Source organism: Cydia fagiglandana, chromosome 2 (genome assembly GCF_963556715.1).
Source record: "Cydia fagiglandana chromosome 2, ilCydFagi1.1, whole genome shotgun sequence".
Taxonomy (NCBI): Eukaryota; Metazoa; Arthropoda; class Insecta; order Lepidoptera; family Tortricidae; genus Cydia; species Cydia fagiglandana.
This window is the reverse complement of record NC_085933.1, coordinates 21,423,117-21,450,839: the sequence shown is the minus strand read 5'-3', so window position 1 is coordinate 21,450,839 and position 27,723 is coordinate 21,423,117. Positions and strand designations below refer to the sequence as shown.

Genomic DNA, 27,723 nt, shown 5'->3' with positions numbered 1-27,723 from the left:
CTCCCAAGTCCGTAAAGGAGGTTCTATTGACCAAGAGGATTTCCCAGCCATGGGTACGTGTTTGGACACGTGTTACAGATCTGCATCCAGTATGCACCCTAAAAGCAAGAAAAAACATTTATAAAATGTATGAATAAACACCGCTCATAAACGCGCTACAAGCCTCAAATAGCCAATAGTAGTGTGTTTGTGCCGCTTTTCGGCCACAACTTTTTCGATAGAGGGCGCCAGTATGTATGCGTAAGGTAGTGACAATTTAGTTCACCCTACTCCCCGCTAGATGGCGCCACTGTCTATGCGCAACGTTAGTTCCAAAGGTCTCCGCTAGATGGCGCCACTGGTTAGTTCACCCTACTCCCCGCTAGATGGCGCCACTGTGTATGCGCAGCGTTAGTTCCAAAGGTCTCCGCTAGATGGCGCCACTGGTTAGTTCACCCTACTCCCCGCTAGAGGCGCCACTGTCTATGCGCAACGTTAGTTCCGAAAATATCCGCCAGCCCCGCCGGAGGGCGACGGTATGTATGCGCCGCTGGTTAGTTCACTCTACTCCCCGCTAGAGGCGCCACTGTGTATGCGTAACGTTAGTTCCAAAAATCCCCACCAGCCCTGCCTGGGGGCGACAGTATGTATGCGCAAGGTTAGTTCCAAAAATCCCCGCCAGCCCTGCCTGGGGGCGACAGTATGTATGCGCAACGTTAGTTCCAAAAATCCCCACCAGCCCTGCCTGGGGGCGACAGTATGTATGCGCAACGTTAGTTCTAAAAATCCCCACCAGCCCTGCCTGGGGGCGACAGTATGTATGCGCAACGTTAGTTCCAAAAATCCCCACCAGCCCTGCCTGGGGGCGACAGTATGTATGCGCAACGTTAGTTCCAAAAATCCCCACCAGCCCTGCGTGGGGGCGACAGTATGTATGCGCAACGTTAGTTCCAAAAATCCCCACCAGCCCTGCCTGGGGGCGACAGTATGTATGCGCAAGGTTAGTTCTAAAAATCCCCACCAGCCCTGCCTGGGGGCGACAGTATGTATGCGCAAGGTTAGTTCTAAAAATCCCCACCAGCTCTGCCTGGGGGCGACAGTATGTATGCGCAACGTTAGTTCCAAAAACATCCGCTATGAAATTGCAAAAAGGCCCATCATGTTTGTTTTATAATATGAGGCATATATCGGCGTTTTTTTTTTTTTAATACCACGTCAGTGGCAAACAAGCAGACGACCCCACCTGACAGTAAGCAGTCACCGTAGCCCATGGACGCCTGCGAATTCTATTGTTACCACGGATGCATTTTTATTTGCGTTTGGTTTTATCGCTTGTGCTTATCAAATGTATGGAGTTTATAGTTTACCAACCGCAAAGGGGTTTTTCTTTTATGATACCACATTGGTGGCAAATAAGCATACAGTCCGTCTGATGGTAAGTTGTTACGGTAGCCTTTGGACGCCTGCTTGAGAGAGCTGCCTCAGTTTAGGTATTCAAGTCCCCCCGCGGGGGTGGGGGGAGGGGAGGGGGAGGGGAGTGACCTTGACCTTGAGTGACATTGACCTTGAGTGACCTTGACCGACCTTGACCTTGAGTGGCCTTGACCTTGAGTGACCTTGACCTTGAGTGACCTTGACCTTGAGTGCCCTTGACCTTGAGTGACCTTGACCTTGAGTGACCTTGACCTTGAGGGGGCGTGACCTTGAGGGGAGGGGGACCGGGAGGGGAGGGTGCCTAACGGGGTGAGGGGAGAGGGGAAGCGCCTCGGCGACACGTGAGCAGTCACCGTAGCCCATGGACGCCTGCGAATTGTATTGTTACCACGGATGCATTTTTATTTGCGTTTGGTTTTGTCGCTTGTGCTTATCAAATGTATGGAGTTTATAGTTTACCAACTGCAAAGGGGTTTTTCTTTTATGATACCACATTGGTGGCAAATAAGCATACAGTCCGTCTGATGGTAAGTTGTTACCGTAGCCTTTGGACGCCTGCAACTCCAGGGTGGATACAAGCGCGCTGCCGACTGCCCAAAGATTCAATAACTTTGTTTTAAAATATGAGGCATATATCGGTGTTTTTTTTAATACCACGTCAGTGGCAAACAAGCAGACGACCCCACCTGACAGTAAGCAGTCACCGTAGCCCATGGACGCCTGCGAATTCTATTGTTACCACGGATGCATTTTTATTTGCGTTTGGTTTTGTCGCTTGTGCTTATCAAATGTATGGAGTTTGTAGTTTACCGACCGCAAAAAGACTCATTTTCTTTTTTTTTTTTTCACATGTCCCAATGGGTGAGGAGAGGCATAATAAAATAATGTATTTACTCACTTAATATTTTTATTTCGTCAATAGACTTTAACTACAGTACATATGTAAAATTAAGAATGATTATTATATCTAGCATAAATCTATAAATAATCTATAATAGGTGTCTATTTCATTATGTCCTAAGGCTAATGTTTGATGTGGTTTGGATGGGATTGGGAATCGCTTGTCATCATAATTCTTTAGAGCTATTTTGTTGACAGTTTGCGAATATAACTGGTGACCTTTACTACGGATAACATTCATGTTCCTATACTGAGGTGGAGCGTTCATTATACAATTGTGATAATCCTCACCGGAAACAGTTTTAGCTATGACACATTTCTTTATACCCTTGATTTTTTTAATAACACTATCCGCTTCTTTCTCTTTACCCCCCATTTTCCCCATTAAAACATCCTCTGCTGCTGCTTTCTCCACATAATAACACTTTGATCTGATTCCTATAAATCTTGAAATTATTCTCCCACTAACCTCGTCCTTCATTTTTCCCAATACATTCTTATTAACTCTAGGTAACGCGTAAATATTATCTATTTGGAAATCTGATGTATCGAATTTATCTTCTACATCCGGTTTGATATCCTCATAGAAATCATTTGTATTAATGTCATAGATGAATGAGTCTGTATCTGTGTATAACAGTCGTATATTTTCACTATATTTAGGTAGCATATAATTATAATGGAAATCAAACATATGGGTTTTACTTAATTCTAAGACTGTAAACCCTACATATATAGGCTTATCATATTTTATACAATTTCTAGTCATTTGTATTATCGAAACATCATCATTATTATGATTATGCATGAGCTATGAAAGTTAAGACGACCGATTAGAGCGCGCGCACCTAACCGTCTTCCCTGACTCTCCCAAGCACTTACTACTCTAACATCCTGTCGTTTTTCAACATTTTCCATAGTTTTACCAAAGACTGCATTGTTCATTAATTTATAAAAGTCTTTCTCAAACTTGTTTCTAGACTGTATTCTTTTGTCTGTATTAAGATCAATGTACGATTTAAGCCATGGACGTTGAGTAAACTCAAGGATGCGGTGGATTTTTTTTACTTTCAACCCATGTCTTATAGCCTGTAGCAGATTTATATAATGAATTACATAATTGCTTTTATCTTCTAGTGTAGCTAATAATGTATTTGTTTTACTCATCCCTATCGATGGAGCCTTATTCTCAAAGCAAAACGGGAGGTCATTGTGTAAATCATGTAAGCTCGTAGGATACTCTAAATCTACTTCAAAAAAGTAACCCTTTTCATTTTCGGGGCATAATTTAGTCATATCGAAATTGATGGTTTCCTCTTCAGATAGCCAGCGAAAACCTCCTACAGGTAAATACTGGGACATAGCCCAGCCATACAAATTATTTGCATCTAAATAAACTATATAATTAGAGGGTTTATCTGAATCATAATTTTTTAAATATTTATTATTTGCTACTGCATATTTCCCACAACACTGACTCAACCCCCCTCGTATTCCGGATGAAATAAATTTTATTTTTGACATGTCAGTGAGTAGCTCTAACTCAATTTGAGTGTGCTTTAACATAGAGTCCCAGCTGAGTCCAGGGGCGGTATAATAGTGAGCCGGGTCGAGCTTATACGTCTCAAGACAGACGTTACGGAAGTTCTCAAAAACTTCTGCCAATAACATGACGTCAGTCTTAAGGTAATGATCGCTATACTCCCCCAGAGTTCCAATTTTGAAGGCATCCCAAACATTTTGGGCATGCTGGTAATCCTCATCGGAAATGGAGGAGCTGGCGAGGCTGTTATAGAAGGCGGTCTGAGGAGGTAGCGAAGTTTCCTCAAGCTGCGTCCACCCCCGTACGTACTCATAGGGGAACACACCCTTGCGTGTTAGTAAATCTAGTTTATCATGAGGGAAATGTGAAGTGATAATGTTAAACTGATTTTTTGGAAGGTTTTGCACTAATTTATCTAATGAGGACGCCATAAATCTAAAAGGATCTATAAACCTAAGATCTAACTCTAAAACATCACTCTTCAAAGTAAGTGATATAAATTTCTCTTTATTCTGAGGTATAACATTAACATTGTCATACTTTTTCAAGGACTTAATTATAAAGTGTGAGTCATACCCACTGAAGTTATGCATCACTATTGGAATTTCATTACAAATTTTATAATTCAAGTTGCAGTTAGAATGTGCAGCGCCCCTAAACTCACCTGTGAGATGACAGTGATCCCGTACCCTATCATCTCCCAACATTCCCCCACAAATATGACAGTTTATTGCCGACTGGAATTGCACCTGCTGCTCTCGTGTAAGAGAACGCATGGGTATTACAGTTTTAATCTTACTTGCAAAGGGCGCTAACTCGGTCTCCAATGATTTAATAAACTCTGTCGCACAGTCCTCGCCGCGAAATGTCACATATTTAGATTTTGATTTGTCGTATGAGCATTTGATATAATAACCAAAGCTATACGGCTCATATGACTGATAGGCTACAGTATATGAGGAAGATTGAGATGGCGTGCAAGTGGGTATAATAGGTTTTAACAAAGCCTCGAAATCTGCATACACGACAACTGGTGCTCGTAATTGATAGCGAAAGTTTTTAAATTTTAATATATTGTCTCTATCATTCGGTAAAATGGTCTTTACATGGGAACAGTCGCGTTTTATATGTTCCTTGAATTTTACTTCATTGGAAAAAGGTAAAAGACATCCATCACAAAACCACATCTTATGATCATGTTTTGAAAGCTGCGCACTTATCAATCTACTTATATTTTTAATCCAGCAAAAGTGTTTTTGGTCACCATCTTCTATTATGAGCATGTTTATATGACGGTCGCGTCGCTTTTTCGTATGATACACCGGTCCTGCTATTGACTCATCAATAATTTCAAAAACATTAACACTTATATTATTCAACTGTTCAAACCGTTTAATCCGGCACAATGACATGGGAAAAGACACCCCCTCTAGGTTTAGTATGTCCTTATAGTGAGGATATGACGAGGGACGATACGAATGTTCATCTGCTGGATACAAAGCGCTAACAATGGCCCACGCAAAGCATGCGTCATCAACATTTTTAACATTAATACAGGCGTGTCTCGCTTGCACCCACTTTGGTAGGGGGAGGTATGATGATCCTCGCAAGGGTTGATATTTGTTTATATTTACTTCTAGATGTAACACTTTATTTATAGCCCACCCACTGTCACGTTCTTGAAATTCTTCAGCCTTAACTCTGATCTCCTCCATAAACAATTGATAAATTTCATTTACGTTGCACCCATCTAATGAAATCACTTTATTCTTGGTGTTGAAAGATTTCACCTCCTCCACCTCCTGATCATTATCATTCACCTTGATCCATTTACTATATCGTCCGAAAAGTTCCAAATTCACCTTAACAGCGCTCTTAACCCTAGATATATTCTCCTCTATGAGATTAACAACTCGTTGGCGTACACTGTCCATGAAATCGTCAGGAGTGAGATATTCTTCCTTGGTAAACAGTCTATAAGAGATGATCCGGCTCTTGAACGCTGATGTTAATATTTCAGTGTCTTCGTCATACATCTTACATTTTAGACTGTGTTTATGCATTGCACTTTTCAGATGATTATGCAATGATTTTACCTCTATATTACAAGTATCACATTTTTGCGTTTTGGAGAGTGATGCATCATCATTAGCTCGTACTGATGGCCCTTCATCGCTAACTCGACTGCGTTTCTCCCCCACCAACCGTTGATTTGATTTTTCACATTTGGTAGGTATGGTATTTTCACGTTTTAAACTCGCTGACTTATCCGACTTTAAATACTTCATACAGTAAGTCACATGTTTAAGCATGTTGGCTCTCTGAGTAAAGTTGCGATTACAATATTCACACGGAAACATTTTCAATTGTCTTGTTACGTGGCTACACTGAGACTGACGCGAAAGGAAATGATTTGCAGGTGTGCCGTGTGGCGGACCGCGGGCAACTGCCAGGCCCTGCGCGTGCGGCTGCGGAGCGCGGCAGAGCGGGGGAGGGGAGACGCGCCGCATCACGCGACATCGACCTTGAATGTGCACGTGTGCCTTGCCCCCGGCGGAGCAGTGACGTCATGCGCAGGTGTCAGGTGTCGGGTGGCACCAAAATGGCGGAGCATTTCCAAACCCACAACTGGCGGCGGGCGTAGGGGGGAGGGGAGACTCGCCGGCCAGGTGCGCCATCAAGGCCGATGTCGCGTGATGTGGGGCGGCCCCCCGGTCATCGCAACATCAAAACGTCGTAAGTGACGTGAAATTCATGGCGCTTACATCGTTACAGAAGCGGGGTGTGAATCTCGTGACCTAAACATGTAAGCGCCGGGGAATTCACGGCGCTTACGGCGTTTCAGTCGACTGAGAGTGACGCAATATTGCGCAATGTTGTGCAATTTGCACGTGTTTCTTTCGACTGCGAGTGACTCAATATTGCGTCATCGGGTAAGTATTCTCTGGAAGTTTCTATTGTGAAATAAAAGAAGATGGGTTTAGTTTAGTAATTTTTTATTTTTTCATCAAAATTAAACCGATTCAATGGAAAATATAGGTATTACACAAAATATCGGCGGCATAACACTTGATTTCAGAGTCGACAATATCGTTTACATTGCACAAACTACCTATAATATTGCGTGCCTGTTGAATATTGACGGGGTGATATATCTTGAAATGTTTCTTGAAAAAGTTGAGACGGTTCTCGTAGGTAGACTTTGTTTTGTTCAAGTATCCGATACGTGCGTTAATACACTCCACGACATGTTCGATATGGCTCCATTCCATGTGGTTTATCACCAAGGGGTGTGAGTTTGTCATAGGTTCGTGATCATCGTCACAGGTGAGTAAAAGTAACGGCACCGGAGAGATACACATCTGAAGACGATTGCACTGTATCAGTTGCGGTGAAACACTCATTGGGTTATGAAAGAAGTTTCCAATGACTTCAACTTTTTCCGCAAACATTGCATTCCATTCTTCACTGGTGAGTTCATATCGCCCATTAAAATTGACACAGACATCTAGTCTGATTTTAGCCTCAATAAACTGCAACTTCAAGTATACATGGATATTTTCAATCAGAGCACTTGCACCAGCAGGACAGCGTTTGAGATTGTAGACACTCTTGCTCAGCTCACAGCGACCGACACCTTCACCGCTGCCGGAACAATCAATCGACGGTGTGTAAGAAGGTGAAAAAATGTTTGAATAATTCATTTTTTATTTTATTTTAAAGGCTCCACGACACGTTTACAAGTGAGGACGGTCAATGGTCTACTGAATAATTTTACGAGTGGTACTGGTGAGAGCGTTATACTCAAACAGTGAATCGTTGATGATGAGACAGTATGCCGTGGTGTTAGCCGGCACATTCTCTTTAAACTCCATTTCCAATTTAATATCAATAGCACCAGCTCCCGAGTTGAAGCTGTCACACTGTCTTGACGTGTCAATGACAATTAATGGAGACTGTGTCTTGTACTCGTAATGAGCGTAATTTACTTGAGGGCTGGTATGATGACGGTTGTAGTACGACCGTTGGAAATTGGTAAATGCGTCGTATAAGAGCCCATAGTTGTTTGTTTTAAATTCAGCCGAAAAGGGATCGTATGGATAATACTGTGCGTTCAAATACACCCTGCAATTGGTAAGATTACAATGGTCGAATATACTCATATCTTTGCTCTTCTCGTTCCTACGAGCCGTTTGGAAACCAACAATGAGATAGCGAGGTTTCTCCAGTTGAGTGCTAGTCTTGATGCACCAAATATGACGTTGTGAGGCAGGCAGTATGGGATATTCGTACAGTTCCCAGGTGCGGAACGCTATCTGAACCGGTATGCCCCTCTCAACATACGACATTAGACGCAATTTCTCCTTATCAGATACTTTTATGACTGGCATCCTCCATGTGACACGGGTGATTTCAATCTCACCATTTGGTGTTGGCGGTTGCGGTACCTTCTCCGCATCAACGGGTGCTAAATCTAAACAGTTTACATCTGTACTGGCGCGATTTAATATCAACTCGTGTTTCCCATTAATTATAACCTTTTTATAGTCCTCGGCGAAACCCAAGAAATGAGATAGTGGTATAGTCACAGTAAACTTGTCTTGAATCTTTTTAGCACCAACTTCCCACCCCGCTGTCTGAAGACTATGGTCCATTTCCTTGGTGTATGAGACTAGTCCCTTAATGGTGGACGTGATACCGCAGTTTCTCGCGCGGTCAATCTCCACACCGTTCAATTCATAACGAATGTCTTGAAATAAAAATGCAGCACCGTTGTTGACCAGTAGACATCCTTTCTCCACTGTGCCCTCCACTAATATTTGACTGTGACTCGGTAGTAGAATTAAATCTTGACGGTTGATACATATGTGGATGTTGTCGTTATTTTTGAACGAGTCATTATACGGAGTGTACGGGTGAAATTCTATACTTTCTATACTATCATCGAATAACACCTTCTCACCAATGTTTAAGATAGATGACGAGGACATACTTGGAAACCGATACTCTGTAAAAATGCACTATTTTCTCGTGTCAATTTCTTTGGCTGTTGTAGTGACTGGCGTTGCTGTCTCTCGTTAATACGACGACGACGACGAGTAGTACTTGCCCCCACGAGAGCAAGATCTCGACTAATTGTAGAAGTGTTGTTACCAAGGCTTTTATTGTTATGAATAATCATTTCTTTTTATTTTTTACTTTTTACGAATATGCAAACGAAGTGCAATGCTTTCACCTCGGAAATTCACCGTATTGCCGTGCTCGTTTACAATGCGCAACTCAATGTTTTGTATGCGATTGTTACTCTTCTTGACAGGTAAATATATAATGTTGGTAGGTTGTTCAATAATTTGATAGCCGGGCGGGACGTCGGGTGAAAACTCGTGTAAAACATGCGACGGCTTGTTGTTTACGAATGAACCCTCCACAATATTGCACTCTATTCTTATAGTGTTTGTTATGATTATGTTTATTGTTTTATCCGACCAATGTGATGATTTTGCTTTAAGCTTTTTCGGTGAATAACCAAACAATGATCCTATGCTGTTTGGTTTGTCAAAGTGAATATCATACTTTGGCGAGAATATCATACACTTGGAGGTATTGTTGTTTACAAAGATATCTGCCACCGCCATTCTTTCACCCTCTGGGCCTTTAGCCCTCTTGGTCATTTCCTCCTTCAAGAGGTGTATTATACTGGAGAGCTCGTATGAACCTTCAGGAATCGCGATTACATCATCTCCATAGTGAAACAGATTATTGCTCTTATCAACATTGGGAATAGTGTTGAAAGTCTTAAAGTACACGAGAGCACACTCGTAAAAACCATCATTGTCCAATTCTAGAGCCGGTTGAAAGTCTACATTCAACACAGACTCGTTACCGCTCAGACTTATTGTGAATGATGTCATGGACATGATACCTGCTGCTGCTGCTGCTGACGGGTAGAAGTTTAATGTAAGAATGAAACTACACATGTAATGCTCATGATATTTATTTAAAACAAACGCTTAGCATTGGTACACAGGAAATCCAAACACAAGTGTCCACAATTTACAGTATTAAATTTCTGTAGGCGATTGTAATTATACTCTATTCGCATGTTGCGCTGTAGTTTGGCACCGTTTATATAATCAATAAACTCTCGAGGTGGTCTCAAATCACCAAAGCTATCAAAATATAGACAATAATCACCCTTTTTCGCATAGGCACACCAATGTGTACCTTCACCACGCTGAGAGTCTAAATTAATGATACCAGTTTCATAATAGTGAGGATTCTTTGGGAGATTATCTCGCATGAAAACACCTCTAAAGTAGGGGATTTTCTCTCTACGTGCAAATCTCACAATGTCCAAATCGGTGAGAGCTTTATCCATTGGAGGTAAATTTATTTTCTTGTTTTTTTTTTTCTTTTCTTCATCAATTTTACAGTTGCTGCCGCTACTGTTCCATTAGCCGGTGTAATGTAGAGTCCCATTCCACGTTTATAAGGTGCTAAATATAAACCTCTACCGACAATCTTGCTTTCGGCATTATTATTATTTCTATTCTTTACCATTTCATAAATATTTTTAGCAGCAGTGGTAACACCACCGGCCAAAGTTCCCGTGGCGGCTAATGCACCCAGTAGCGGTATCAAAGCCGGTAGGAAACCGCCTCTCTTAGGTATTGGGATGACTCGCTGTTTCTGATGTCCCTTGACAATTTTCCCTTTAACAAAATGTTTTGCCGCTTTTACGCCCACTTTGAGTAGTTTATTAGCAGATGTATCCTTCCTTTTCGCAATGTGTTTTTTTACAGCGTCACGACTTGCTTTTATGACTTTTGATATGGGGACCATGCCCATACCGTGTTTAACTTTATACTTCATAATCTTATCTACCGCTAACGCGGCAATGCGTTCACCAATTGGATTGTGACCACGCCAACGATTTTCAGCAGCTTTGGCCAATTGTAAATCTGCTTGATGACGTCCCTCCAATGACTTGTCACGCGAGTAGGCAATATCGTGTAATTTACAAGCTTCGTCGAGCGGATTCACACCGGGATCGTTGCGAGCCAATCTCTCCTTCAATCTAGTACCGGGGCCGCAATAATTGTAACCGGGTATGTGCGCTTCGAATGGTAGATTATTAATTAAACTATTTATAATACCACCGCCGCTTATGTGATGCTGCTGTCTACGTCTACGTAGTTTGGGGTTATGTTTAACACTAACCCCGCCAATGTGTGTTATCATCTCAAGTACCTATACTTGACTGTGTACGTGAGTATAAAGTATGCCTATATATATATTTAATATTTGTGTGTGTATATGTGTGAGTATAAAATACACGTCCTAATGATTTGATATGTCACAGTGAAATGAAGCTTAAAAAACAAAACACGTCGCTCGCTATTAAAGATTGGAGTGTTGTTCTGGATGATAATGTGAAACAAACAGTGACTCATCGCTCCTTTAAACACGGCTCGTTGCTGGCGAATAACATTAGATGTCTCATCTGTGGACCTTCCAACTGTGGCAAGACAAATGTTCTATTGACTCTACTCTTACATCCGAACGGTGTAAAGTTTCATAATGTTTATCTTTATTCGAAATCATTGAATCAACCCAAATACCAGTTTCTGAGTACAGTTTTAGAGCAAGCGGGTGACATTCGGTTTCACACGTACAATGATAAGAGTCAAGTCGTCCCACCGGAGGAAGCCGCCGAGGGCAGCGTCATTGTATTCGATGATGTGGCTTTGGAAGATCAAGATGCCATTCGTCAGTACTTTGCAATGGGACGGCATCGTTGGTTGGATTGTTTCTACTTGTGTCAGACATATAGTAGGATACCTAAACAGTTGGTACGTGACAATGCCAATCTTATATTGCTATTCAAACAGGACGAGTTGAATTTAAAACATGCCTATGACGATCACGTGAACACCGACATGAGTTGGGAAAAGTTTAAGGAAATTTGTCGCGAGTGTTGGCAGAAAAAGTACACTTTTTTAACAATCGACAAGGAGAGAGACATTAACAAGGGTCGATATCGTAAAGGATTTGACGTTTACATTATTGTATAAAATTTAGTGTCATCTCCGGTTTATCATCAGTTTTATGTTGTCAGCTACTGAGGAACAACCTCTTTATCTAAAATAACAAAAGCAAACATGTTCGGTAATAAAAAGTTGAAACGTAAACTCGTAAATTCAATTGAGAGTGTAAAGAGAAAAGTAAAGGCGTTGCGAGCAGATAAGACATCGCTTGACACTTCGCTAGCGCAAACCTTTGAACCAATCACAAAACCACTCAATGTTTTAATGAATAAAGCTTTGGAATCCAAGGGTAATAAGAATCACGATGATGACGATGACAATGCTAAACCAGCAGTTATGAATAAACCTCATGGCCCCTTGATAAAAACCTCCACACCATTGCCACAACGTTCGCGTAAAAGGAAATATCTGATCAAAACCGAAGAACCCAATAGTAAACTGATCAAGTGGAGTAATCATCCTTTAACAAAAACACACCAGATTGATAATGATGATGTTGATTCTAATGATTATGACGATGATGATGATGATGATGATGATGACGATGAAGAGAAAAAAACAGAGGGAGATGAAGAGCTTAGCGATGATGATGAAGATATGAAATCAGCTCTTGAAATTGATGAAGGTGGTAATAGTAGTATTGATGATCTACAAAATAAATATATTAAACATCTTGTTAAAACACCAAAGATACCATTTGGTGTTTATCTCGAGGATGATAAAATGCATATTGGTAATAGTCGAGTTAGAATCATTGATGACGTGTTGTATATTAAAGATTCACGATTCAACATGACTCCTGGACTGTTGGAACTTATCTTTAAACGAATACCAAACAAGAACGTAATTTTGAAAAAAGATGTAGATGATTACAATAAGATTTTAGACATGACAAACGCTCATCGTAGAGGATTCTCACCCAACGGCCAATTGAGTGGAGATAGAAGTTTAAAGTATCTGCGCTACATTAAACAACCACAAGAATCAAAGAAACATAAAGAAGGTGGGTGTTTGAACTCTGGTAAAAGAGATATATTAACAACTAAAACTTTTTATCCAAAAACCGATTACATCTATTGGGATGACCCGAACGAGCTGGTGAGCCGTTTACAGCTTTTGATAGCATCACAAAACGCTGGCAACACCTCTCATTCGAACGAGATCAATGCAATCGTTGAGGAACTAACTGAGAGCGGTATAATTTTAAAGTAAGAAAACAGACCCGCTTCTGTTTGTTGTTTTAAAAGCTGTTTTCCGGTAAAACCGATCTGTTTCTCCCTGGTTACCTTGTTATAAATACTGATGAAGGCTCCCTCCATCGCTCACTTTCACAATGCCTCTTAACAAGTTTGGACAATACTTGGGCAGCGAATCTACAATCCGTGACGATATAAAAGTGGAACGAGATTTAGTCAATTTTGAAAATAGACGAGTGGCAGGAATTCACAAGTCTTTCCTCAAAACTGATGCCATCTGTAGAGCTGAACTAGATGAACAAGTAGTATTTTTAAACACAAAGCTAAAGGCGAATATTAAAGATATAAAAGATTTACGGGTAAAGCTTGAAAAATTATCAGAAAGAATTACTGCACCAACTCCGTCACAACCTCAAACACCACCATCGACAGCGGCAACAGTTCCAGGAAAGCGCATTGCATTGAAGAAAAATGAGTAAGGCTCAAGTAGTCGACGAGATACACAAGTATGCGAGAAAGACATTTCCACGTCGACGATTCATTCAGAGGGGGCTCGATGACACATGGCAGATTGATCTAATTGATATGCAAAAGTACTCCAAGGATAATAACAACTATAAATACATTCTAGTGTGCATTGATACTTTTTCGAAATACGCTTGGATGCAGCCGCTAAAATCCAAGAGCGCTGACGATGTTACAAGGGCAATGAGCAAAATTTTGAGTGAAGGCGGGAGAAGGCCCAAGAATATTCAGTCAGATGACGGCAAGGAATTCTTCAATCTCAAGTTTAAATCGCTCATGACACGTCATCATATCAACCACTACTCTACCTATAGCGTCATGAAAGCTTCCATAGTGGAAAGACTAATTAGAACCTTAAAACATTGGATTTGGAAGCAATTTAGCTTGAATGGTTCTTACACATGGGTACAACTGATAAGCCAAGTGGAGCATTATTACAATAACAAACCGCATCGTACTATCGGTATGGCGCCGGCGAGTGTGAATAAAAACAACTCTAAACAGTTGTTACATAAAGTCTACGATAACATTAAAATTAAACCACGGGCCAAGTTCAAGGTGGGTCAACATGTGAGAATTAGTAAATATAAATCCACCTTCGCCAAAGGCTACACCGGCAATTGGACTACGGAGATATTTACAATAACTAGAGTGCAAACTACTAATCCAGTGACATATTTAATTCAAGACGCTAATCACCAACCCATCTCTGGATGTTTCTATGAACAAGAGTTGCAGAAAACTAAACACCATGACATTTATCTAGTGGAAAAAGTGTTGAAACGTCGTGGAAATAAAGTGTATGTAAAATGGCTCGGCTTAAATGAAAAAAGTTGGATAGATAAAGATAACATTGTCTAACTATTATTATGTTCAATAAACATTTATCTACTCTAAATCAATGAGGTTTCATTCAATAAAACATCTCTATATTCAGTAATATTATATATATTTATTGTTATTAATTATTATTAGTATACCTATACGTGTACAGTTATAATACATGTGCAGTGAGCTAGCAATTTAAAAGTAAACAATGAAAAGGAAACAAAAATACACCATAATTAATAATCACCAGAATCTATTATGTTTGGACCTACCACACAAAATATGACATTAATTAAATATGTAAAAGATTCCGAATTGCACACTGCGCGTGAAAAAAGTTCCGCTGTAACACCACGTAACAAGTCAATCCAGTCTTGAAAATTGATTTGGACGTCTCCCACTATTTCTTCCGCTTCATCGTTTAAATCGTCCCACATTACAATTAAACGATAAATATGACAATCGTCACGGTGACCTTCGACATATAAACTTTTCAACAATCTCGCCACTTCTGCTCTAAATGAGTGTAATGGCATGGGGACGCGCCATCTATTAATCAATGTGTTCTTTTGGAACGCTTCCATCCACTCGTTTTTACATTGTTGATGAAAAGATTTCACTTCATTGCTGGAATCGCTCTCGTGGCCGTAGTACAAGGGATTGGTGTGTTTTTCCTGGCCCCCGTCGTCTTGTGCTTTCGCTGTTGCCATCGGTTGTGCGGGTGGTGAGTGTGAAGTGGAGCTGCTGCAACCACCGTCACAGCCGCCGCCGCCTGTAGTCGTGGACAACCAGCACTGGCAGCACCAAGCGGTCATGGTACTGCTAATGTCAGCTGGGGAAGACGTAATAAAAATATTGTTATTGTTTATATTAAAAGTAAGCAAAAAGTGTTTCTAATTGAGAAGTTTTTAATTACAAAGACAGAACAGAGTTCATATACTCAAAAAATTAGTATGATACAACTATACTTGAAAAGAAACTTACATTTGGTATGTGATGAAGCTTGTGGATCCATTGTTGTAGAATATTATTTCAACACGATAATTGTAGTGACACTCTAGTGAGAATGTGGTAAAATGACTGTTTACTATGGCTGAACATGCTCTTTTATAAACCCGGTGGAGGGGAGCGGGGACATAGGAGTGCGGGGTGTAGGGAGCGCGGCATAGGAGAGCGGGGTGTAGGGAGCGCGGCATAGGAGAGCGGGGTGTAGGGAGCGCGGCATAGGAGAGCGGGGTGTAGGGAGCGCGGCATAGGAGAGCGGGGTGTAGGGGGCAGGAGGGCAGGGTGTAGGGGGCGGGGTGTAGGGGGCAGGGGGAAGGGGGCGGGGTGTAGGGGGCAGGGTGTAGGGGGCGGGGCGTAGGGGGTAGGGTGTAGGGGGCGAGGTGATTATGAGAATGTAGTCGAGAAATTGAGGCTGGTCCTACCGTGACGGGGTGGCCTAGAGGGTTCATACAGTGTGTGGTGACGATATCCCCGGTTAGCTAAAGATGCGCCGGTTCGAATCCGACCTTCGCCACTGGAGACCACCCCGTCACTTTTTGCGTTTCTCCTCTGATACTGCAGTTTTGGAACTAACGTTGCGCATACATACTGTCGCCCCCAGGCAGGGCTGGTGAGGATTTTTGGAACTAACGTTGCGCATACATACTGTCGCCCCCAGGCAGGGCTGGCGGATATTTTTGGAACTAACGTTACGCATACATACTGTCGCCCCCAGGCAGGGCTGGTGGGGATTTTTGGAACTAACGTTGCGCATACATACTGTCGCCCCCAGGCAGGGCTGGTGGGGATTTTTAGAACTAACGTTGCGCATACATACTGTCGCCCCCAGGCAGGGCTGGCGGATATTTTTGGAACTAACGTTACGCATACATACTGTCGTCCCCAGGCAGGGCTGGTGGGGATTTTTGGAACTAACGTTGCGCATACATACTGTCGCCCCCAGGCAGGGCTGGTGGGGATTTTTAGAACTAACGTTGCGCATACATACTGTCGCCCCCAGGCAGGGCTGGTGGGGATTTTTAGAACTAACCTTGCGCATACATACTGTCGCCCCCAGGCAGGGCTGGTGGGGATTTTTGGAACTAACGTTACGCATACACAGTGGCGCCTCTAGCGGGGAGTAGAGTGAACTAACGAGCGGCGCATACATACTGTCGCCCTCCGGCGGGGCTGGCGGATATTTTCGGAACTAACGTTGCGCATAGACAGTGGCGCCTCTAGCGGGGAGTAGGGTGAACTAACCAGTGGCGCCATCTAGCGGCGACCTTTGGAACTAACGTTGCGCATACACAGTGGCGCCATCTAGCGGGGAGTAGGGTGAACTAAATTGTCACTACCTTGCGCATACATACTGTCGCCCTCTGGCGGAAAAGTTTTGGTCTCGGAGCGGCATAAACACACTACTGCCAATAATCGTTGGTCTTTATCTGTTATTTTGACTTGTGTTTGTAAGAAAGGGATAAAACATAATTTAACTAAATCAGGCCCGTAATGTTTTATGAACCAGGAGGTAAGTTTTAAAGTGTGTTTTTAGGTATTAAATATCCCGAAAAATGTTCGATGTTAGCCTAATCCGGTCTCCATGATGGTGATTCATATGATAAACAAGCCATGATAAATCTATAAGAATTCATGCGGTAAGAGAATCTAGATTGAAATGGATACCCGAGGCTTGGCGGGGTCATGTGTGGGTTCAGCACTTATTGAAGTCTTGCAACGGTCTACTAAGATCCGCAGTGAATGTCTTCGTCCATGGCTGTGATATTGTGCTACTCACCCATTCATTATGGTCTGAGGTGAGAGGGCCACAGCTCTGACGCGGGCATGGGGTGGACTCCCATGTCCTGCAGGGCCGGCTCCTGTATTCATTAACTGGTATGGGATCCTTTACCCAGTCGACCACTTCAGCCGAGTTTACCTAGAATTACCAGGAAGATATAATATCGTTGTCTAAATCTAAACTAATCAAATTGTAGTTAGATACGAGTTTAACTTTCACTCTATGATGTTATTTGTTAAGCTTACATGAAGTACCAAATATCTGATTGAAATTTTATGAGTTCATAGGTTAATACAATCGGAATAGTTTACGTATCAATCAACTTAGCTAATAAATGGAACTATTTTAAGTGATTTATTAATATGTATGTCATAAACTGAAATAAATGTCATATAATAAGAAAAAATGACCAAGGCCTCCAGTGCTCCAGGCTAGAATCGAACCAGCGTCCTCTGCTATCGCGGCAGGTGCCTGAACCACTCGGCCACCGGGTCACAGAGACATTAGTCAAATTTTCCAAGTATATGCTCTTTTTACTGAAGGCTTGTGGCGCCCCCTAGCCATCTCTAAGGTAGAACAGTATGGTTCGAACCTTTCTAGCTGGATCATTCCCATGATGATACCGACCGAGCGTTGCGATAGCAGAGGACGCTGGTTCGATTCCAGCCTGGAGCACTGGAGGCCTTGGTCATTTTTTCTTAGTATATGACATTTATTTCAGTTTATAATTTACCCACCAAAAACATAAATGTAAAAAAGGAGAGCCAAGTTCAATACAAAAATTATGCTTGGCTGTGGGGCTCGCCGCAAAAAGAATGGAGATCTAAATGACTGCCACTGCCAAGTTCTATGCAAAATCCAAATATGTATTTATAGGAACAAAATAACATTATAAACAAGTATTAAACTCTATTTCTTTGCTTTATTGGATACCTATAACAATTGCTGTTATTTAAAAAAAATGTGAGATCTTAAAGTAGGTTAGATTTGACTTGGCCAGTTTTCATTATATCAATCATTTTATATATATTGTAATTCTGATAAAACCTGGCCAAGCCAAATCTAACCTACTTTAAGATCTCACATTTTTTTTAATAACAGCAATTGTTATAGGTATCCAATAAAGCAAAGAAATAGAGTTTAATACTTGTTTATAATGTTATTTTGTTCCTATAAATACATATTTGGATTTTGCATAGAACTTGGCAGTGGCAGTCATTTAGATCTCCATTCTTTTTGCGGCGAGCCCCACAGCCAAGCATAATTTTTGTATTGAACTTGGCTCTCCTTTTTTACATTTATGTTTTTGGTGGGATATCAATACTTTTTGTAAAGAAAACTAGGCAGGTATTGAGATTTAATGTTTTTTCTTGTGTTTCCGCTGTATGGTTTTTACTTCTGTTCTTTGTATAATTATGTGGTACCGCGCGCCGCCGACGACACACCGTTGGCCGGTTGTTTAGAGCGTATTAAAAGTTTTTTGTATGGGGCACCACTTATTTTTTGACTAAACTTTATTTTAATATAGCAAATATAATAATACATATATTGGGGTAGTTTCAAATATCTGCTTGTAACGGTTCCAACGCTACAATAAAAAAATATTTTTTTGTATGGGGACCCCCCCTATTTTTTAACTTTTTTTTATTTTTAGATTTTTTCCTACGCTTACACACAATAACCGAGCTGGATTCCAAATTTCATCCTTCTAGGTCATCTGGAAGTAGGTTAGGTTTAGGTACTTATATCAGTCCCAATAAAAAATGGATTTTTGTATGGGGACCCCCCCTATTTTTAAACTTTATTTTATTTTTAGATTTTTTCCTACGGTTACACACAATAACCGAGCTGGATTCCAAATTTCATCCTTCTAGGTCATCTGGAAGTAGGTTAGGTTTAGGTACTTATATCAGTCCCAATAAAAAATGGATTTTTGTATGGGGACCCCCCCTATTTTTAAACTTTATTTTATTTTTAGATTTTTTCCTACGGTTACACACAATAACCGAGCTGGATTCCAAATTTCATCCTTCTAGGTCATCTGGAAGTAGGTTAGGTTTAGGTACTTATATGTCAGTCCCAATAAAAAGTGGTTTTTTTGTATGGGGACCCCCCCTATTTTTTAACTTTATTTTATTTTTAGATTTTTTCCTACGGTTACACACAATAACCAAGCTGGATTCCAAATTTCATCCTTCTAGGTCATCTGGAAGTAGGTTAGGTTTAGGTACTATAAGTCATAAGTCAGTCTTAAAATTTACGACTTTTTGACCTTCATACCTTTATAACCGTTTGAGCTAGCTTCATGAAATTTGGGCTTCTAGATATCCTTATGGATATAATTAAACACACGTAGTTTTATGTGTTTACGTCAAAGATGTTTTGAGTTATAGAAGGGTCAAAAGTGGAACCAAGTGGTTCGTGTAATATTACACTCGGCGCTGGCTAGCCAGTTCCTTTGCTTGAACTTGGCTTGACACGCTGCCGCGTGTCTAGATATAGTAGTGTTTCTACTTGATAAAAAAACAAATTAAAATATTTCCTGGAAAATAATTTAATTTGTTCAAATACTTCATTGTATGTATGTCATAAATCCATATACATCTGAATAGTAAGAAGCTCAAGTGCACATATTATAATTAAATCATGTCAAGACTAATAATGATCTTTACCATGAAAGCATCAGGTAGGTTGTTGACCATGTCTAAAAATCTTGCCAAAGCCCTATAGACGGCGGGGTAACTTGCGATGTACCACTCGTGGATGTAGAAGCCGAAAGGCGCGCGGTTGCCCAAGTAGTGCCTCTCGAAATTGGTTACTATGAAATTGAACCAGGCGTCTTCATCAGTCAGGGTAGGTCTGTTACAGAAAAATGTTAAATTACAATAATTTCCCAGATTTTTTTACTGAATAGTAATTTGCTGTAAACATTCACTCATCTTCAACTAATTAAGAAGAAGAAGATTTTTTGAGCTTGATATTTCCAGTATCTCACAAAAAATCATCGGCAACTAATTATTTACTATTTATTTAAAAAAATGAACTTATTTTCCAAACAAAACAAAAACATTACGAGTATAATATCAGGTATCATAATTATGAGTACTCTTGATAAAAAGCTTTATTTATAGTTATTGGCGCAAATCAACAATGTGCAATAAATATTCAAAGATCATCAAATAAAACTAAATAACACAGTGTATTAATACTTACACACTGTAGCAAGAATCAACCATCGAGCAGGTGAAGCCATCCAAATCGACCCAACTGACCATAGGCAGAACCCATACTCCAGGAATAGATGCAGTGGGGCATTCGGGAATAACGCAATCCTGGGTAGACGCGTAGTCGAGTGTGTACGGCCACAGGCCAGGGTTTATCTGGTTGACGGTAGGCATAGAACAGTCGTATTCGAGTCCGTAGTCGGCCATGACTTGAAAGGAAGCGTTTCCAGCCATCTGCAGGAATGGGATGCGGATACCTGGAAATGAAGAAGAAATATTATTAACAATCATAATGTCGGGTTCGCATATAAGAATTATGAGTCGTTTTATCAAAGAGTGCGAATTGAGTTAGGTACCTATAAAATGTTGTAGGAAATAATGCTAAGTAACTATTGCAAAAACGAAGACAAGTACAAGTGCACTTGAACAAAACTAAAAAAGTAGAACTTGCTATTTACTAAACATAAAGAGGAAGGCCGTGCTCGAGACTGAATTGATTTAAATATATTTGTTTTTTATTAAAGATTTATTTATTAAGCTTATGCTTACCTACCTTTAATCGTATCAATTGGAATATTAGCAAAATGAGACATTTGAACTTTCTGGTCTGCAAATTCTAACTTCATGTCATCGTAGGTAGCTTCATTCCAATAGGTGACAGGGGTTTGGTGACTTATGGAGTGGAGTGCGATCTCAAAACCTTGGTTATACAACTCATTCACGATACTGTAGTCAGTATATTCGTGGTTGATGTAGTAGGTAGTGCCGGCGGGACAGCCATTGCTGTTAAGACGACCGTAAAGGAGGTTGCGATAGGTTTCGATGTTGACGACGTTCACGCCATCATCAAAGGTTAACGTGACAAACTAAAAAAAATAATAAATATGATGAAGCGGCTGCATTGTTGAAAATCAGGATTGAGTATGAATCAATTGCATGTGGTACATTAGTTTTTCTTAATGAGCCCTTTAAATACACTTTATAATATTTTTTACAGATTCTTATAACTTCGACCGCTAAATTGCCATATGATTAATGATTGAATTATTTCTTAGATCTGACAGCAAAATGGTTCATTTATTTTTCTGCTTATGGAATGTACATACGTATATATAGGTACTTAAACTTAGTAGGCGATTTAAAGAGCTACTCACTTGTGGCGTATCCCGTGCGGTAAGTCCACCGGGAATATCAGTGCCAGAACACCTGCAGGCGGGCAGCTGGCAAGCCTCGGGGTCACAAGGCTCCGCCAGAGGCAGCTCTACCTCTTGAGCCCACGCAGCCGCCAACAACGCTAGAAAGAGCAACCGCTTCATTTTGCTAGACTAACAATATGACCTAGTGTTCAAACTTATATAATGCGGCTAAATTATCAGTGGGTGCACCTATTGACAGTACGTTTATCAAAATTAAGATATGAACAGCGATTAATGCTGTGATTTCACTCGATTGTGCTGATATCTCTATTCAGTCATATTGTCTTGTGCGGTGGCTGTTTCAGCGGTAATGACGATCGCGATTGTTGTAATAAACTGGCAATGGGTGAGTCGGACTAGTGACCCAGTGTTTTCGTACATATACTCTGGCACACCCCGTTTATTAAAAAAAATGTAGGCGCAAACAGTTTACCTAATACCCATACGAAATTTAAATATCGTGCCTTTTTTACTGACAAATTAACCCGAGACTATGTAACGGAGATATAAATATAATATTTATTTCGTTCCATGTTTAGGGTTCCGTGGTAAACTAGGAATTGGTGATGATTTATTTTTTCAATTCCACCCTATGGTGTGTGGTGGCCGGGGCCGGTCTTTCGGTATTTATCTTTTTCGATATTAAACTTTCGTGAGACATATTTTAATTGAAAATTCAAGTGAGTGAAACCGTTGTCATATAAACAATTTATCTTTTTCATCAAATATGACACCTAATTAGATAGTTCAATTAAATTGTTTAGATTTTTTTTGGATGTCGTAGAAAAACGAAAGACTAAAATAAAACTACTAAAATTAAGATTGGAAATTGTAATGTTAAATCGCGAAAGTCAAATTATTGGCGAATTTGATGATTGCGGAATTTCTGTGCATTCCATTAAACACTGATCTACCCATAGATGAAAAAAACTGGAGGTTCCCTAGAGCTGAAAAAGCTATTGATCTTTTTCACCAATCAGGTTAAATAAAATAAGAATAAAAAAAATAAAAAGCCTGTTATTCCGACTCATATTTACAGTTTTCAGTTTTGATTTAAGGTTAAACCTAACTTGAATTAATTAATCTTAATTTACAACTAAACACAATTAATTTATTTTATATGAATGAGCAAATTATTTTCTTTAACAGATGTACATATGTATTTTATGAACCAAATACTCTTAAGAGTTAGTTTTCATTGCTCTTTACACCGAGCACAGTCTGGGCTATCAAAATCGCTGCCAACTTAGTCTAACTCTAGGTACATATTTGATATTATGGGGGAAGTAAAAAAATGCTGATGTGTTTTTAATTTGTTTATTTAAGTTTTACTTTTAGGTGGTTTTTTAAACTTATACGCTGTCCCCCACTCTCGCTTTTTTCCTTCTTCTTGTCTGGAGATATCTCCCCGTTCCATAAAGCAAGTTCTATTGACCGAGAGGATTTCCCAGCCATGGGTACGTGTTTGGACACGTGTTACAAATCTGCATCCAGTATGCACCCTAAAAGCAAGAAAAATCAGTCATGAAAATTATGATTAAGCACCGCCATATTAGGCCTCTCCCAAGGTACGCCACTTGGCCCAGTCTGCCGCTTTATGGATCCAGTCGCTGCTAGCCCTCCCGTGCAAGTCATCCCGCCATCCTAACCCCCTTATTTCATAAACGCGCTAAAGCCTCAATTAGTTAAGAATCGTTGGTTTTTATCTGTCATTTTGAATTTGTGTTTGTAAGACAGGGATAACGAAATTAGTCCCGAATCAGGGGGTAATTTTTTAAAGTGTGTCTTAGGTATTGATATCTCAAAAAATGATATGATGATAAACAAGCCATGATAAATCTGTAATAAGACTTCATGCGATAAGAGTCACTAGATTGAAATAGATACCCGAGGCTGGGCGGGTACTATGTGTGGCTTCAGCATTAATTTTATCGAAGTTTTGCAACGGTCTACCAAGATCCGCAGTGAACCTCGTCTCTGTCGCGTGCAAACCACTTGCGTCTCTATACTCTAGTCTTATGGACTGCTTGCAAGCGAAAAGTCTCGCCCACATTATACTCGTACTTTCCCTTTACATGTAGCAAACTTTCGCAGTAATTTCACATGAACCTTGAGAAGGAGATACAGTAAGAGGCGTGACTCTGAAATAGGCTCATGCTTGGTACTCAGGTTTTGATCATTATTTAGGAAGATTCTTTTGTTATTTTATTTGATTCATTATCGTAGGTATATTATTTACTTAATTCATTATCTATTGAGTTGAGAGAGCCACAGTTTCAACCACCAACCACTTCGAATCCACTTGGTTTGTTTCGCTCTTTGCCTCTCTAACGCTCAAATTTGTTCGTGGTAGGCCTTCAGTATTAGATATGGTTGTTGTATTGTCCTACTCACCCATACGTTGTGGTCTGAGCTGAGAGGGCCGCAGCTCTGACGCGGGCATGTGGTTGGTGTCCAGGTCCGGCATGGCCGGCTCTTGTATTCATCAACTGGTACGGGATCCTTCACCCAGTCGATCACTTCAGCCGAGTTTACCTAGAATTACCGGGAAGATATAATATCGTTGTCTAAATCTAAAGTTCTAAACTAATCAAATCTGAGGTAGATATAATTATATCAATCTATGGATTATATGGTTTAAGCCATGAGCTTATATGGCTAAGATATTAAATATCAGATTTAATTATTAAAAGTATATATTGATTAATACAGTCAGAACCTGTTTAGTTAAGTATTAAACTAATTAAATAAAGCTAAATATTTGAATATGTGTTTGATAAGATAACTTAGACACGTGTTACCCAGAGCATAGGTGATCAAAAGTATAAGGAAGCATTTCAAAAAAAGGTAGGTAGTGGCTTCCAGATACTATTAAACAGTGAGAGAGTGAAGTAAGGTACAATGAAAGCATAATCAATAATAATCTTTACCATAAAAGCATCAGGAAGTTTTATTATTAATGATGATCTTTACCATAAAAGCATCAGGAAGGTTGTTGACCATGTCTAAGAATCTTGCCAAAGCCCTGTAGATGGCGGGGTAACTTGCGATGTACCACTCGTGGACGTAGAAGCCAAAAGGCGAGCGGTTGCCCGTGTAGTGCCTCTCGAAATTGGTTACTATGAACTCGAACCAGGCGTCTTCATCAGTCAGGGAAGGCCTGTTAGAGATAATTGTTAAATGAAAATGATTTCCGAGACTTTTCCTAAATACCAAATTGCCATAAAGATTCAGTTATCAGCAAATAATTGCTATTTAGCTTTACAATAGAGCGGGGAAATGCTGCCAGCCTTTTTTAGACGTACATATTTTAGTCTTATTTAGTATCCGTTTTTAGTTTTACTTAAGTTTTATTTTATAGATAAGTTAGTTGTTTTGTTGTTTTCTTATTGGATATTAGGTATAAATTACTTAGTGGCGAAAATTGTTATTTAAAATATCAAGTGGGAAAACAATTTAAGGTGGCCGAAGACAATACCATGAAAAACATCTTTATAGTACTTAGCTTAGTACAAAAATATGCAATAAATATATTTAATGACATTAACGGGTCTACCGCGATCACTGACCCGATCCGTAATGACCCATTAATGTCATTAAGTATGAGTGCAAAATGCACATGCAGAAAAAAATAAAGAGTTTAAAGTGTTATCTGCAATAAATAATCAGCAAATTATACTTACACACTGAAGCAAGAGTCAACCATCGAGCAAGTGAACCCGCCCAAATCGACCCAACTGACCATAGGCAGAACCCACACCCCAGGAATAGATGCAGTGGGGCATTCGGGTATAACGCATTCCTGGGTAGAGGCGTAGTCGAGTGTGTACGGCCACAGGCCAGGGTTTATCTGGTTGACGGTAGGCATAGAGCAGTCGTACTCGAGTCCGTAGTCGGCCAAGACTTGGAAGGAAGCGTTGCCAGTCATCTGCAGGAATGGAATTCGGAGGCCTGGAAATGCAGAAGAAATATTAGTATCAAATTTTAATGCCTTTGTCCACATATAAGAATTAAAGAAAATTTTGTTGATCGCTATGAATGAGTGCTAAATGAGTTCCACAAGAAACAAGAAACATTTTTATATAGAAGAAATGCATGTGTAAGACTTGTGTAAGTAAGGGCCTATAGGTAGGTAGCCTATGGGCATGTCTCATACTATGTGTGTCATATAATTAATGGTGTTATTTATTGCAAAAACTAAAATAAATGCTTAAACACAAGAAGAGATAAAAACAGAAATAAATGACATTTACCACACTTAGGGCCACTTGAACCGTTCACTAACCCGGGGTTAACCGGTTAAACCTGGAGTAACCGTGGTTACTAGTACAATTCGACACGGTTTAACCGGTCAACCCCAAGTTAGTGGGATGGTGTAAGTGGCGCTTAAAGGGAAAGGCTCAAGACTGTATTGAATTCATAATAATGCCGACAAGTTTTACATGACGCAAATAAAAATATGTTATAAACAAATTTCTTTCGTCTATAATGAAGAAGACGATTCAAAGTACACTTTTTACCTTTGATAGCATCAATCGGAATATTAGCGAAATGAGACATTTGGAGTCTCTGGTCCCCAAATTCCATCGCCATGTCATCGTAGGTAGCTTCCTTCCAATAAGTGTCAGGGGTTTGGTGGCTTACGGAGTGGAGAGCGATCTCAAGACCTTGGTTATACAACTCATTCACGATGGTGTAGTCAGTATATTCGTGGTTGATGTAGTAGGTAGTGCCGGCGGGACAGCCATTGCTGTTGACACGGTTGTAAATGAGGTTGCGATAGGTTTCGATGTTGACGACGTTCACGCCATCATCAAAGGTTAGCAGGACAAACTAAAAAAATAATAGGATGAAACGGCTTAGTAAAGAATATAATATAATAACAATGTTGGTAAATATATCCACGCATCAATTGGCATGTAAAATGTAATATTTTATTTAAAAAAAATGAACGAATGGTTCATGGAATAAATTGATATTAAGGTTTGACTTTCGAATCATATCGGTTAAGTCCGATTATAAAATGTATTCAATTGTATGTATATTACTTTAGCGTGCTTTTTATATGTATAGCTGGAACTAATTTAGCGTGCTTTTAGTGCCTAATAGCCTTCTAGATATCGATCAGTTTTATTTATAATATTTTACTGATTTTGATAACTTCGACAACTAAATAGCTGCTTAAAACGAATGAAGAAGGATCAGTGTAGTTTATTGGATCTGGGATAGTTAATTTAAATTTTTTTTGTAAAAAGAATTTTGGTTTCTCTGAAAAGGACTCAAGTTTTTACAAAAGACTCTAGTCTCTAGCAAGTTGAAAAGATTTCGAGTGTAGACTTAATTTTAAAAGTCAGAAAAACTCAGTCGAGACTCAAATAACTCGACTCCCGACCAACACTAGTCGAGCTTACTCACTTGTGGCGTATCCCGTGCGGTAAGTCCACCAGGAATATCAGTGCCAGAACACCTGCAGGCGGGCAGCTGGCAAGCCTCGGGGTCACAAGGCTCTGCCAGAGGCAGCTCTACCTCTTGAGCCCACGCAGCCGCCAACAAAACTAGGACCAGCAAACACTTCATTCTGCTTGACTAACTCCATTATCTAATGGTCAAACTTATATACATATAGCGGCTAAATTATCAGCGATTGTACCAAAGGAAGTCTATTAATTAAGATATCACTAGTGATTAATGCTGTGATTTCTCTAGATTGCGCTGATACCTTGTCAATATTGTTTAGAGTAGTGGTTATTTTAGCGGAAATGACGCGGGTTTTGTTATATTTTGGGAATTCTACCTTCGTATCTTATCAGTTTGCCCTGATTTTAATGTATTGGTTTCGTACAGAAGTAATTCAATATACCTACTCTACTCAGGAGAAAACAGAATGTGCCCGTGTGTCTAATTCAAGTGGTTTTTTCGGTATAGTCGCGGACGGTCTAGAACGCAAAATGACTAGTGTAATATATTGCCTATATCGTTTTTAGTCTACATCGCAAAGGGTTTAGAATGCAAAATGACCACTTTTTTATATCACACAGGTAGGTTAAGTTCGTTAGTTAGCTTCA

At 40.1% G+C, this 27,723-nt stretch overlaps 2 protein-coding genes across 2 annotated transcripts; both read right to left on the bottom strand.

The window, feature by feature from the left end:
* LOC134678386 (chitin deacetylase 8-like) lies at positions 1 to 21,794 on the bottom strand. Its single transcript, XM_063536943.1, has 6 exons — positions 21,617 to 21,794; positions 21,016 to 21,328; positions 20,452 to 20,719; positions 19,911 to 20,097; positions 17,236 to 17,376; positions 1 to 98 (listed from the first exon to the last, which is right to left on the bottom strand). The coding sequence occupies exons 1-6, from the start codon at positions 21,776 to 21,778 to the stop codon at positions 24 to 26; spliced, it is 1,146 nt and encodes a 381-aa protein (XP_063393013.1). The 5' UTR covers positions 21,779 to 21,794; the 3' UTR covers positions 1 to 23.
* Positions 21,795 to 23,055: 1,261 nt separating this feature from the next.
* Positions 23,056 to 27,235, bottom strand: LOC134678377 (chitin deacetylase 8-like). The gene is made up of 6 exons (XM_063536931.1): positions 27,074 to 27,235; positions 26,179 to 26,491; positions 25,342 to 25,609; positions 24,632 to 24,818; positions 24,053 to 24,193; positions 23,056 to 23,160 (listed from the first exon to the last, which is right to left on the bottom strand). The coding sequence occupies exons 1-6, from the start codon at positions 27,233 to 27,235 to the stop codon at positions 23,086 to 23,088; spliced, it is 1,146 nt and encodes a 381-aa protein (XP_063393001.1). The 3' UTR covers positions 23,056 to 23,085.
* Positions 27,236 to 27,723: the final 488 nt, after the last annotated feature.

Bases quoted from the DNA above. Each gene is read 5' to 3' on its own strand.
- LOC134678386 (XM_063536943.1), bottom strand. From the start codon at position 21,778: ATGAAGCGGTTGCTCTTTCTAGCGTTGTTGGCGGCTGCGTGGGCTCAA. The intron at 21,329-21,616 runs GTGAGTAGCTCT...TATTTTTTTTAG, and splicing joins CCGCACGGGATACGCCACAA to TTTGTCACGTTAACCTTTGA. The intron at 20,720-21,015 runs GTAGGTAAGCAT...CTTCATTTCCAG, and splicing joins TCCAATTGATACGATTAAAG to GTATCCGCATCCCATTCCTG.
- LOC134678377 (XM_063536931.1), bottom strand. From the start codon at position 27,235: ATGAAGTGTTTGCTGGTCCTAGTTTTGTTGGCGGCTGCGTGGGCTCAA. The intron at 26,492-27,073 runs GTGAGTAAGCTC...TTATTTTTTTAG, and splicing joins CCGCACGGGATACGCCACAA to TTTGTCCTGCTAACCTTTGA. The intron at 25,610-26,178 runs GTAAAAAGTGTA...CTGCATTTCCAG, and splicing joins TCCGATTGATGCTATCAAAG to GCCTCCGAATTCCATTCCTG.